Source organism: Loxodonta africana, chromosome 3, assembly GCF_030014295.1.
Source record: "Loxodonta africana isolate mLoxAfr1 chromosome 3, mLoxAfr1.hap2, whole genome shotgun sequence".
Classification (NCBI taxonomy): domain Eukaryota; kingdom Metazoa; phylum Chordata; class Mammalia; order Proboscidea; family Elephantidae; genus Loxodonta; species Loxodonta africana.
The window spans coordinates 11,671,286-11,684,429 of NC_087344.1; the positions used below are offsets into that span (position 1 = coordinate 11,671,286).

Here is a 13,144-nt window from a genome sequence, read left to right on the forward strand (position 1 = left end):
GGGGCCGTGCCCCGCGGGACCCCGCGTCTGGGTAGCTGGCAGTGGATGGGTGTCCAAATGCCCTTGCCCCCAGGTTGGGGTTGGACGAGCGGGACGTCTGTTCTGGCCTGTGAGTGGGTGAAGGAGCCAGACGGCCAACCGACACGGTTCACCCTCTTTCGGGACCCCAACGTCGACTTGGCGGCCCCCATCATCTGGCAGCGCCCCTGTAGCCATACTTGCCCGGAGGCAAGGCCTCGGGGCCGAGGGTACGCAGGGGGCGTGGTATGATGAGGGGCGGGGCTTCCGGCCGGGGAGGGGCGGGCCCAGAGCGACGGGCCCCCACGCGTTCTTCTGTTTCTTCGTTCTCCAGGACCCCGGGCTGCCATTCCTGCCAGCAAGCTTGAAGCAGCTGATGGATGCCCCGCTGCAAACAGGAATGGTGAGGGCTGAGAAAGTGAGGTGCCGCGGGGACTACAACTCCCGGCGTGCTCAGCGCACATTCTCGCGGTATCGCGAGAACGGGCTGTGTGTGTTGAGGCCGAACTACTCTTCCCGGTTTGCACTGCGGGCTGTCGAGCCGCAGGGAAGAGTCGCGCCCCCGGGGAGGGAGCAGCGCCGGGCCATTCCGCAGATGGGGACACCAAGGCCCGAGCTGGCTACGGCCTCCCCGGGGGCGGAGGGAGGGGAGTGGGATGGGACCCAAGGCTTCTCGGCCCCCAGGGAGGTCTCTGCCGAGCGACCATGCAATGCGCAGCCAGTGCCCTTCGTCCCGCAGGTACTGGGCGTGATGATCGGGGCCGGAGTCGCGATGCTGGTCACAGCTGTGCTCATCCTCCTGCTGGTGCGGAGGCTGCGAGTGCCGAGTAAGGACCCGGAAGGCCTCTTGGGGAGGCTGCGGGGTGGGGAGCTGAAATTCTCGGGTCTGTGGGGCAGTAGAGATAGGATTTGCTGAGGTCTGCACACTGCCTTCCCACCTCGGGCCGCGTAGAGTCAGCGCGGAGCTGAGTACACCTCCCTACCCATCCCCAGAAACCCCAGCCCCGGATGGCCCCCGGTATCGATTCCGGAAGAGGGACAAAGTGCTTTTCTATGGCCGGAAGATTATGCGGAAGGTGAGTTCCCGGACCCCTGGGGTGGCACAGACCACGCAGAGGCCCTGCCCATTCCGTAGTTAACCTCCCGGTGGACCTTCCCCCACTTGATCAAGGCCCCCTGAATTTCAGTCTGAACTGACAGTTGATCCATTCCTCCCCTTTACCCTCCCAGGTGTCACAGTCCACTTCCTCCTTGGTGGACACCTCAGTCTCCACTACTTCTCGGCCACGCATGAAGAAGAAACTTAAGATGCTCAACATTGCTAAGAAGTAAGGCTGTGTTGGGCGTGCCTGGGACCGAGGGCTGATGCAGGGGCTTCCTGAGTGGTCAACTGACACCAAAGGGTGTGCCTCAGGATTCTTTGTACCTCAAGAGCTGCTTGGAGAATGTTTCCACATGGGAGGGACTTCTCAAGACTATTTTCTAAGGAGCTATCTCAGAGCTCCCCACACCAGACCAGCTGTCTCTGGGGTCTTTTTTCCCTGAGGGCTATCTCAGTGGTATTCCTCTACCATAGGGGAGGTAGGGACCATCTCAGAAATCTTCTCGTACATATATATATCTGGGTTCTATGTGTAGGTCATTTCATGGGTCTCCCCACATGAGAGGATTTATCCCAGGGTACCTCACTGAGGTTATGTCAGGTGTCTATGACCTGTTGAGGGGGCTATCTCTAGCCTCTGTCCTCCAGAAGCTGTCCCAGCAGTCACTGCATCAGAAGGCATCTCTCTTCATCACCTACCTCATGGTTCTTCCTACACTAAAGAGGTTATATCAGGGATTTCTCTTGCCAAGGAGCTGTCTCAAGCATCTTCTTGGACCAGAAACATAGGAAGAACATCTCAGGGGTCTCGGTCATCAGCAAGGGGTCTCTGAGAAGGGCTCTCCCAGGGATCTTTGTAAATTGGGAGCTGGCTCTGGGTTCTCCTCACATCATAGGGTCCACAAGAAAGTCTGTCTCAAGAAATTCTTCACCTAGAGAGTCACCCAGAGGTCTCTGTGGTTAACAGAGACACTGTTACAGGACTTTCTATGACTTGGGTGGGAAGACTATCTCTAGGTTCTCCATTGTGAGTTGAAGAACAGTATCTCGGATCTCCTCACATCATGGGGGCCATTGCCAGTGTCTGCACACCCTTGAGAAGCTACTCTGATGTCTTTATGACTGTTAGAGGGTGTCTTGGTTATCTAGTGCTCCTGTAACACCAGTAACCACAAGTGGATGGCTATAACAAAGACAAATTTATTCTCTCACAGTCTAATAGGTCACAAGTCCAAATTCAGGGCATCAGCTCCAGGGGAAGGCCTTCTCTTTTGGCTCTGGAGGAAGGTCCTCGTCATCCATCTTCCTCTGGTTGAGAAGCATCTCAGGCACAGGGACCCAGGGTCCAAAGGATGTGCTTTGCTCCTGGTGCTGCCTTCTTGGTGGTATGAGGTCCCCATGTCTCTCTGCTCATTTTTCTCTTTTATATCTCAAAAAAGGGATTGGCTTAAGACACTATCTGGTCTTGTAGATCCCATCAATATAACTGCCACTAATCTGTCTCATTACATCATAGTGATAGGATTCACAAAACGTAGGGAAATCACATCAGATAACGAAATGGTAGACGGTCATACAGTACGGGGAATCGTGACCCAGCCAAGTTGACATATTTTTGAGGGATACAATTCAATCCATGACAGAGGGCTATTTCAGAGACCTCTATGGTCTAGAAAGGGCTGTCCCAAGGATCTCCCTGACCAGAAGAAGAGCTATATCTAGGTTTCTCCATATCATGGACCTTATCTTGGGAATCTGTTTATAGCAGGGGGCCTGTCTCAGGAATCTGGTGATCATTGGAGGGTCTATATCAATAGTCTTTGGGACTTGAGAAGAAGGGCTCTTCCAGGTCCGTGATTAGCAGAGGGCCTATGTCTAGACTCTCCGTGTATAACAAGGGCTATCTCAAGGATCTCAGTGACCATTGGAGAGGCAACTCAGGGTTCTCTGTGGCCTGGTAGGAAGGGCCATCTCAGGCATCTTTATGAAGAACAGAGAGGCTGTGTCTGGTGTCTCCTCATATCGTGGAAGCTACCTCAGGGTTTGATTCCATGAGGGAAGCTACCTCAGGAATCTAGCCTGTGACCACTGGAAGGACTGTCTCAGGGATACCAATCAGTAGAGGTGCTATTTCTAGGAACCGCCCATATCTTAGAAGCTATGTCAGGACTCTGCCTCCCTTGAGGGTCTATCTCAGGGACCTATGATCAGGGCTTTATGTCAGGGCTTAGCAAACTTTTTCTATAAAAAACCAGATTGTAAGTATTTTAGGCTTTGTAGGCCATACAGGCTCTGTTGCAAGTCTTAGGATGAAAGCAGCCATAGATGATACATAAATGAACGAGTGTGGCTGTGTACCAAAAAGCTTTATTTACAAAAATTGATGGCAGGCTCGAGTTGGCCTGCAGGCCATCGTTTGCTGACCCCTGCTGTATATGACCCCTCCCTGCCCCCTGCCACCAGGATCCTGCGCATCCAGAAAGAAGCACCAACGTTGCAGCGGAAGGAGCCCCCGCCCGCTGTGCTGGAGGCCGACCTGACAGAGGGCGACCTGGCCAACTCCCACCTGCCCTCTGAGGTGCTCTACATGCTCAAGAACGTCCGGTCAGTGTTGGGACCAGACAGGGGGTGGCTACAGGGCTGGGCCCACCTGACCTCCTATCTCCTTTGCTCTCCCATCCCACAGGGTGCTGGGCCACTTTGAGAAGCCACTGTTCCTGGAGCTCTGCCGGCACATGGTCTTCCAGCGGCTCTGCCAGGGGGACTACGTCTTCCGGCCAGGCCAGCCCGATGCCAGCATCTATGTGGTCCAAGATGGGCTGCTGGAGCTCTGCCTGCCGGGGCCTGTGAGTGGACCCCCCAAGGTGGCACCGCAGGGTGGCTAGCGGGGGTGCCAGTGGGGATGGTCCATGGTACAGCCACCGTCAGGTCTGCGGGATCAGTGATCTGGTTTGTTTTTGCATACCATCAACATTTACTTATTTTTATTTATTTTTTACCCTAACATATATATGTGTTTATATATTTTTTTCTCTTAGTATTTTTTGTGTTTTTGGTGAACGTTTACATAGCAGTTTAGGTTCCCGTTCAACAATATCTACACAAATGTTCAGGGACATCGGTTATATTCTTCACAATGCGTGAACATTCTCAATATTTCCGTTCTGGTTATTCTGTCCTCATTAATCCAGCTTCGCTGCCCCCTTACACTCTCATCTTTGTTTTAAAGTAATTGTTGATCGTTTGGAGTCCTGGTGGCGCAGTGGTTAAGGGCTCAGCTGCAAACCAAAAGGTCAGCAGTTTGAATCTACCAGCAGCTCCTTGGAAACCCTATGGGGCAGTTCTGCTCTGTCCTGTAGGGTCGCTATGAGTCATAATCAACTAGATGACAGTGGGTTTGGTTTGGTTTTTTACAGTTGACCATTTGGTGTATACAGTCATGCATTGTTTCATGTCCACGCTACCTTCTGTGAAACAAGACATTATGTGACTTGGACGTTGTGCTAACACCATTTTATATAAGGCAGTCCCTGGCTTACGAATGTCCATCTTACGTACAACCTGTAGTTATGAACTTTTGGGTTCACGGGCCTATATGCAGTTGGATATTGTCCGAATGGACGTTATGCAGTGTATAGCTGTATGTTTTTATTGTGGTAAGAATATACAAGGGGTTCTTGGGTGGTACAAATGGTTAAACCTTTGACTACTAGCCAAAAGGTTGGTGTTTGAGTCCACCCAGCCAGAGGCATCTTGGAAGAAAGGTCTGGCAATCTACTTCTGAAAGGTCACAGCCTTGAAAACCCCATGGAGCACGGTAGAACTGCACACATAGGGTGGCCGTGAGTCAAACTGACCCGATGACAAATAACAATAACAAGAATAAAAAAACACATTAACAAACATGCCAGTTCAGCAGTTTTTACATGCACAAGTCAGTGACATTGGTTACATTCTTTCTGCTGTGCAACTGTCGTACTGTCCCGTCGTTACTGCCCTTTTCCTGCACGTTCCACCACCATGAACAGAAACTGAGTGCCCCTAAACAGTAACTCCCCGCCCGCCTTCCTCCCACTCCTGGGAACCACTAATAAGCTTTGGTTTCTATACAGCTCCTATTTCATATAGATAAGATCATAGAGTGAGGTCATGGTCCTTTGTGATTGACTTATTTCCACTCAGCATAATGTTTTCAAGGTTCCTCCGTCTTCAACATTTTATTTTAATGTAAGGTGCAGCATAAAATGTGTGTTCCTTAACTCATCATTTGGTGTCTGGCCAGGGTCTTTGTTTTCCTGTCAGGTATTTGCTTTCGGAGTTCCTTGCCTCTCTTGCACACCCCAGCTGCTATTGAGTTGACTCTGACTTGTGGCAACCCCACATGTGTCAAAGCAGAACTGTGCTCCGTAGGGTCTTCAGTGGCTGAATTTTTGAAAGTAGATTGCCAGGCCTTTCTTCTGAGGCGTCTCTGGGGAGACTCGAACTACCAACATTTCAGTTAGTAGCCACATCCATTCACCATTTGCACCACCCAGGGGCTCTTTCTTAAATCAGGCATGCCCGAAACACCATCTATGAATTTTAGTTTTTACTTCTTTAAATTGGAATACCAACTTAAAAGAAACTTGGGAAATAATTTCAGTACAGAATCCTTCTAGAGTTTTCCTCTTTCCCCACTACCTTTTTTTTTCCCTTCCTTTTTAAAATATGCATACAATAGGCTTCATTTTCTTTTTTTGAGCAGTTTTAGGTTTACAGAAAAATTGTGCAGAAAGTGTAGTTTCCATATACCTCTTCTTCCCTTGCATAGAGTTTCTCTTATTATTAACATCTTGCATTTTTGTGCTACATTTGTTACAGTTAATGAACCAATATTGAGACATTATTATTAATCAGAGCCCATAGTTTTTATCAGGGTTTGCCCTTTTGTATGGGTTTTGACAAACACACATCATTGTTTAGTTATCTAGTGCTGCCATAACAGAAATACCTCAAGCGGATGGCTTTAAAGTACAGGGATTTATTTTCTCACAGGTCTGGAGGCTCGAAGTCTGAATTCAGGTCCATCCTGGTCTACTTCAGCTTCCAGTAGCTGGGGCAATCTTTGGTCTCCCTGGTCTGCCCCTCCTCCTCCCTCTGTGTGTGCCTCTGTGTCTGTCCCACTCTTTTTATACCTCAGAGGGATTAGGTTTAGGACCCACCCTGCACTGGTATGACCTCATTAACATAACAAAAGAAATGTCACTATTTCCAAACAGGGCTCTATCCACAGGTGCAGGGACGAGGACTTGCACATATTTTGAGGGGACACAATTCAGCAACAGTCAGGTATCAGGGTTGGTAGTCTTTCGAGACACGTGGTCCAGATGGAGTCAAATGGGTGACCAGGGGCATTAGGTGGGCTGCAGGGCCAGCGGTTAGTGAGGAAGGGGTGCTGGTTGGAGGTTCCATGGATTCCCAGGTGGGTGGGGGTCAGGGAGTGGGATGTGGGTCTGCAAGGTGGGGCCCTCACCGGTCAGTGGTCCCTGTGTCTCAGGATGGGAAGGAGTGTGTGGTGAAAGAAGTGGTCCCCGGGGACAGCGTCAACAGCCTTCTGAGCATCCTGGACGTCATCACTGTGAGTGACCAGGCAGGGGTGTTGGGTGCTGGGCATGAAGGATCAAAGGTGGGGAGCAAGAATGTAGCCAGAGCTGGGGGATCATCCTAGAAACCCGTTTTCTGATACGCCCCTGAACCTTCAGGCGGTCCTTAAAGGGACAGGTGTCAGGAGGATAGAGGGGCAGCCAGGGCCTCCTGGGGCCAAGGTCCCAGCTCCTGACAGAAGCCAACCTGCCCCCAGGGTCACCAGCATCCCCAGCGCACGGTGTCTGCTCGGGCCGCCCGCGACTCCACGGTGCTGCGGCTGCCGGTGGAGGCCTTCTCTGCCGTCTTCACCAAGTACCCCGAGAGCCTGGTGCGGGTCGTGCAGGTCAGTGGGCTTCCACCCCCTCGCCACTGCCATACCAGCCACCACAGGTCACCATCTGCCTCCACACTTGTGCTTATCAGCCCTGAGCAGCCAGGCTTCTTGGCCCCGCCTCGGACTGTGCACACTAGCTGCTTCCGGGCCCTGTTTTCTTCCACATCTGCTATCTGATTGCTGATTTCTTCTGGGCCTTGCCCCTCACTGCTCTCAGCCTTGTATCCGTCCATGTCCTTCTGCCCGTCCACGGCTCTACCCCCTTAATCCTTGCTCCCAAATTGCACCTTGGGAAGCTGCCCTGTTCTAGTTCCCTGAGGCTCACCCCCTTGATCCCTGGGTCTGTCCTGCTGGCCTCACCTTTGACTCCACCCTCTCCTGCTCTCCTGGCTCCTCCCCTGACTCTACCTTCTCCTGGCTCCTCGCCTGACTCCACCCTTTCCTGACCCCCTCCCCTAACTCCACCCTCTCCTGGCTCCTCCCCTGGCCCCACCCTCTCCTGGCTCCTCCTCTGATTCTACCGTCTCCTGGCTTCTCCCCTGACTCCACCCTCTCCTGGCTTCCACCCCTGACTCCACCCTCTCCTGGCTCCTCCCCTGGCCACACCCTCTCCTGGCTCCTCCCCTGGCCCCACCCTCTCCTGGCTCCTCCTCTGATTCTACCCCCTCCTGGCTTCTCCCCTGACTCCACCGTCTACTGGCCCCTTCCCCTGACTCCACCCCTGACTCCACCCTCTCCTGGGACCTCCTTTGACTCTGTCCTCTCTTGGCCCCCTTCCTTGACTGCACCCTCTCCCGGCCCCCTCCCTTGACCCCACCCTCTCCCGGCCCCTTCTTTGACCCCCCACCCTCCCGCCCGGACCTCTTCCCTGCAGATCATCATGGTCCGACTGCAGAGGGTCACGTTCCTGGCACTTCACAACTACCTGGGTCTGACCAATGAGCTCTTCAGCCACGTGAGTTGGGGGCGAGCCCAGGAGGCTGAGGGAGTCCCTGTGACTCCTGGGCCAGTACTACAGGTTTGCTCTCTGCCTTAGGAGATCCAACCACTCCGACTCTTTCCCAGCCCTGGCCTCCCGACCCGCACCAGCCCCATACGTGGCTCCAAGCGGGCAATCGGTGCCTCGACTACTGAAGAACTGAGGGAGACCCCTGCCCGGCCGCCTGACCCCAGTGGGGCCCCACTGCCTGGGCCTGCAGGTATTCAAGACTGACCCCTGCCTGGCCACCAGATACCCAACCTGCCAGGAACTCTAGCCTTGTGCCCCAGTCCCATTGAAACCCCTTTTTCAGTTCCCCAGAGGACCTAGCCTCATCCCTGCCAGCCCCCCAGGAACCCTTGGCCTCAGCTGGGCACCCAGCTCTGACCCATCTGGCCCCCAGGAGACCCCTAGCCCCAACTGGGCACTCAGTTCTGACTCCTGTCTTGTCCCTGGGAACCCCTAGCCCCAGCTGGGCACCTAGTACTGACCCCTGTCTAGCCTCCAGGGACCCCTAACCCCAGCTGAGCATCAGTTCTGACTTCTGTCTGGCTCCCTGGGGACCTGTGGCCTCAGCCCTCTGGGCCCATTAGAATCTCTTTTCCTAGCCCCTACTCCCTGGGGGCTCTGAGCTGACCCCTGTCCAGCTCCCCACTCCCTAATCCTAGCTCTAGACTGAGTGGCTCTGAAGGGCTGGGGCCTGAACACCAGTCTTTCCCAGGGGACCCAGTGAAGCCCACCTCCCTGGAAGCACCCTCGGCCCCACTGCTGAGTCGCTGTATCTCCATGCCTGTGGACATCTCAGGTTCGGAGCACCGGGTGGGTGGGCTGGAGGGTGCAGGCCATCAAGCTTCTGGGTTTGAATCCAGGCTCCGCCACCTGCCAGACTTGATTTTCTTATCTATGAAATGGGAATAAAGATGGCACTATTTTTTTAAATTGTGCTTTAACTGAAAGTTTACAATTCAAGTCAGTTTCTCATACAAAAACTTATACACACATGGTTTTGTGACCATAGTTGCTCTCCCTACAATGTGACAGCACACTCCTCCTTTCCGCCCTGTATTTCCTGTGTCCATTCAGTCAGCTCCTCTTCTCCTCTGCCTTCTCATCTCACCTCTGGACAAGAGTTGCCCACTTAGTCTCATGTGTCTACTTGAGCCAAGAAACACACTCTTCACCAGTATAGTTTTATGTCTTACGTTGTTGTTGTTAGGTGCTTCAAGTTGGTTCTGACTCAAAACGACTGTGTGTACCACAGAACAAAACACTACCTGGTCCTGTGCCATCCTTAAAACCATTGTTATCCTTGAGCCCATTGTTGCAGCCACTGTGTCAATCCATCTCATTGAGGGTCTTCTTTTCTGCTGATCCTGTACTTTACCAAGCATGATGTCCTTCTCCAGGGACTGATTCCTCCTGACAACATGTCCAAAGCATGTGACACGCAGTCTCACCATCCATGCTTCTAAGGAGCATTCTAGTTGTACTTCTTCCAAGACAGATTTGTTCTTTTGGCAGTCCATGCTATGTTCAATGTTCTTCGCCAACACCACAATTCAATGGCGTCAATTCTTCTTCGGTCTTCTTTATTTATTGTTCAGCTTTCACAAGCATATGATGCGATTGAAGATACCATGGCTTGGGTGAGGTGCACCTTAGTCTTCAAGGTGACATCTTTGCTTTTCAACAGTTTAAAGAGGTCCATTGCAGCAGTTTTGCCCAGTGTAACGTGTCTTTTGATTTCCTGACTGCTGCTTCCATGGCTGTTGATTGTGGATTCAAGTAAAATGAAATCCTTGACAACCTCAATCTTTTCTCCATTTATCATAATGTGGCTTATTGGTCCAGTTGTGAGGATTTTTGTTTTCTTAATGTTGAGGTATAATCCATACTGAAGGCTGTGGTCTTTGATCTTCATCAGTAAGTGCTTCAAGTCCTCTTCACTTTCAGCAAGCAAGGTTGTGTCATCTGCATATCGTTAATGAGTCTTTCTCCAATCCTGATGCCCCGTTCTTCTTCATATAGTCCAGCTTCTCGAATTATTTGCTCAGCGTACAGATTCAATAGGTATGGTGAAAGGATGCAGCCCTGACACACACCTTTTCTGACTTTAAACCACTCAGTATCCCCTTGTTCTGTCCCAACAACAACCTCTTGGTCTAAACACAGGTTCTGCTGCATGAGCACTATTAAGTGTTCTGGAGTTCCCATTCTTCACAATGTTATCCATAGTTTGTTATGATCCACACAGTCAAATGCCTTTACATAGTCAATAAAACACAGGTAAACATCCTTCTGGTATTCTCTGCTTTCAGCCAGGATCCATCTGACATCAGCAGTGATATCCCTGGTTCCACGTCCTCATCTGAATCCGGCCTGAATTTCTGGCAGTTCCCTGTTGATATACTGCTGCAGCTGCTTTTGAATGATCGTCAGCAAAATTTTGCTTGTGTGTGATATTAATGATGTTGTTCTGTAATTTCTGCAGTGAGTTGGATCACCTTTCTTGGAAATAGGCGTAAATATGGATCTCTTCCAGTCGGTTGGCCAGGAAGCTGTTTTCCAAATTTCCTGGCATAGACGAGTGAATATGTCCAGTGCTGCATCCATTTGTTGAAACATTTTAGTTGATATTCCATCAATTCCTGTAGCCTTGTTTTTCGCCAATGCCTTCAGTGCAGCTTGGACTTCTTCCTTCAGTACCATCGGTTCCTGATCATATGCCACCTCTTGAAATGGTTGAAAGTTGACCAATTCTTTTTGGTATAATGACTCTGCGTATTCCTTCCATCTTCTTTTGATGCTTCCTGCATCATTTAATATTTGCCCCGTAGAATCCCTCACTATGCAACTCGAGGCTTGAATTTTTTCTTCAGTTCTTTCAGCTTGAGAAACGCCGAGCGTGTTCTTCCCTTTTGGTTTTCCATCTCCAGCTCTTCGCACATGTCATTATGATACTTTACTTTGTCTTCTCAAGATGCCCTTTGAAATCTTCTGTTCAGTTATTTTACTTCATCATTTCTTCCTTTTGCTTTAACTACTCGATGTTCAAGAGCAAGTTTCAAAGTCTCCTCTGACATCCATCTTGGTCTTTTCTTTCTTTCCAGTCTTTTTAATGGCCCCTTGCTCTCTTCATGTTCGGAGTCATTGATGTCATTCTATGACTTATCTGGTCTTCGGTCATTAGTGTTCAATGTGTCGAATCTATTATTGAGATTGTCTCTAAATTCAGGTGGGATATACTCAAGGTCATACTTTGGTTCTCGTGGACTTGCTCTGATTTTCTTCAGTTTCAGCTTGAACTTGCATATGAACAATTGATGGTCTGTTCCACAGTCAGCCCCTCGCCTTGTTCTGACTGATGATATTGAGCTTTTCCATCATCTCTTTCCACAGATGTAATCGATTTGATTCATGTGTGTTCCATCTGGTGAGGTCCATGTATATAGTTGCCGTTTATGTTAGTGAAAAAAAGTATTTGCAGTGAAGAAGTCATTGGTCTTGCAAAATTTTGTCATACGATTTCCAGCATTGTTTCTATCACCAAGGCCATATTTTCCAACTACCAGTCCTTCTTCTTTGTTTCCAGCTTTCCCATTCCAGTCACCAGTAATTATCAATGCATCCTGATGGCATATTCGATCAGTGTCTTATAGCCTTGTGTCTTATGGTCCAGTCTAATCTTTGTCTGAAGAGTTGGCTTTGGGAATGGTTTTAGTTTTGGGCTAACAGAGTCCAGGGGCCATGTCTTCTGGGGGTCCTTCCAGTCTCAACCAGACCATTAAGTCTGGCCTTTTTACTAGAATTTGAGTTCTGCACCCTGCTTTTCTCCTCCTCCATCACGAACTCTCCGTTGTGTTCTGTGCCAGGGCAGTCATTCGCGGTAGCCGGGCACCATCTAGCTCTTCCTGTCTCCGGCTGATGGAGTCTCTGGTTTATTAGCCTTTCTGTCTCTTGGGCTCATATTTTCCTTGTGTCTTTGGTCTTCATTCTCCTTTGTTCCAGGTGCACTGGGACCAATCGATGCATCTTAGATGGCCGCTTGCTAGCTTTCAGGATCCCAGACGGCACTCACCAAAGTGGGATACAGAACATTTTCATAATAAACTTTGTTATGCCAGTTGACCTAGATGTCCCCGTACCGTGGTCCCCAGACCGCTGCCCCTGATACTCTGTCCCTTGAAGTGTTTGGTCTTATTCAGGAAACTTCTTAGCTTTTGGTTTAGTCCAGTTGTCCTGACTCCCCCTGTATTGTGTGTTGCCCTTCCCTTCACCTCAAATAATTCTTGTCTGCTGTCTAGTTAGTGAGTACCCCTCTCCCTCCCTCCCCACCCTCGAACCATCAAAGAATGCTTTCTTTTGAAGATGGTAGTTTCTGAGGCACTTTTTGTGGGTACCCGCCAAGAGGGGGCTCTGCTGCCTGTGGTAAGGGATTCTGAGGGAGAGTGCAGGCATGGGTAAGGAGTTGTTAGCTGTCATCACGTCAGCCCCCGACACAGGATGACCCGATACACAGTGGAACAAAACGCTGTCCAGTCCCGCCCCATCCCTTTGACTGGTTGCAGATCGGACTGTTGTGGCCCACCGTGTTTTCACTGGCTAATTTTCAGAAGTCGATGGCCAAGCCTTTCTTTTTAGTCCGTGTTAGTCTGGAAGCTGGGCTGAAATCTGTTCAGCATCGTAGCAGGATGCAAGCCTTCCCTGACCGGGAGGTGGTGGCTGCAGCTGAGGTGTGTTGGCTGGGAATGAAACCCTGGTCTCCCTTATAAAAGGGAGGCGAGAATTCTACCACTGAGCCACCACTGCTCCCCAGTGGTTGGTCTCAAACTGTAGTTAGAGTCACCCTTGTTTTTATTGCACTTATAATGCCCATTGTCCACCCGTAGGTTTGCAGGGTGGCCCCCGTTCGGACTTCGACATGGCATATGAGCGTGGCCGGATCTCCGTGTCCCTGCAAGAAGAGGCCTCAGGAGGACCCCAGGCAGCCCCCGCTCGGGTACAGCCCTGCCTTTTTCTCCTCTCCTCGACTCCAGTTCCCGCCCTGGCCTAGATGTGGCCCAGCCAATGATGGCGCGCCCAGAGT

General features: G+C 50.7%; 1 protein-coding gene across 8 annotated transcripts in view; it reads left to right on the top strand.

The window, feature by feature from the left end:
• The window catches only part of PNPLA6 (patatin like phospholipase domain containing 6), a 31,232-nt gene continuing 18,088 nt past the window's right edge, over nt 1-13,144 (top strand). For 2 of the 8 annotated variants that reach the window (XM_064280470.1, XM_064280472.1), the window contains exons 1-11: nt 508-845; nt 1,012-1,094; nt 1,249-1,346; nt 3,584-3,724; nt 3,807-3,966; nt 6,657-6,737; nt 6,960-7,088; nt 7,954-8,034; nt 8,116-8,278; nt 8,780-8,863; nt 12,948-13,057. In XM_064280470.1, coding sequence (XP_064136540.1) covers nt 614-845; nt 1,012-1,094; nt 1,249-1,346; nt 3,584-3,724; nt 3,807-3,966; nt 6,657-6,737; nt 6,960-7,088; nt 7,954-8,034; nt 8,116-8,278; nt 8,780-8,863; nt 12,948-13,057 — 1,362 coding nt within the window. In that variant the 5' untranslated portion in view covers nt 508-613. Of the gene's footprint in view, nt 249-352; nt 422-507; nt 846-1,011; nt 1,095-1,248; nt 1,347-3,583; nt 3,725-3,806; nt 3,967-6,656; nt 6,738-6,959; nt 7,089-7,953; nt 8,035-8,115; nt 8,279-8,779; nt 8,864-12,947; nt 13,058-13,144 lie in introns of those variants that run through there. The other 6 variants (XM_064280475.1, XM_064280473.1, XM_064280474.1 and 3 more) reach the window with 6 other exon arrangements.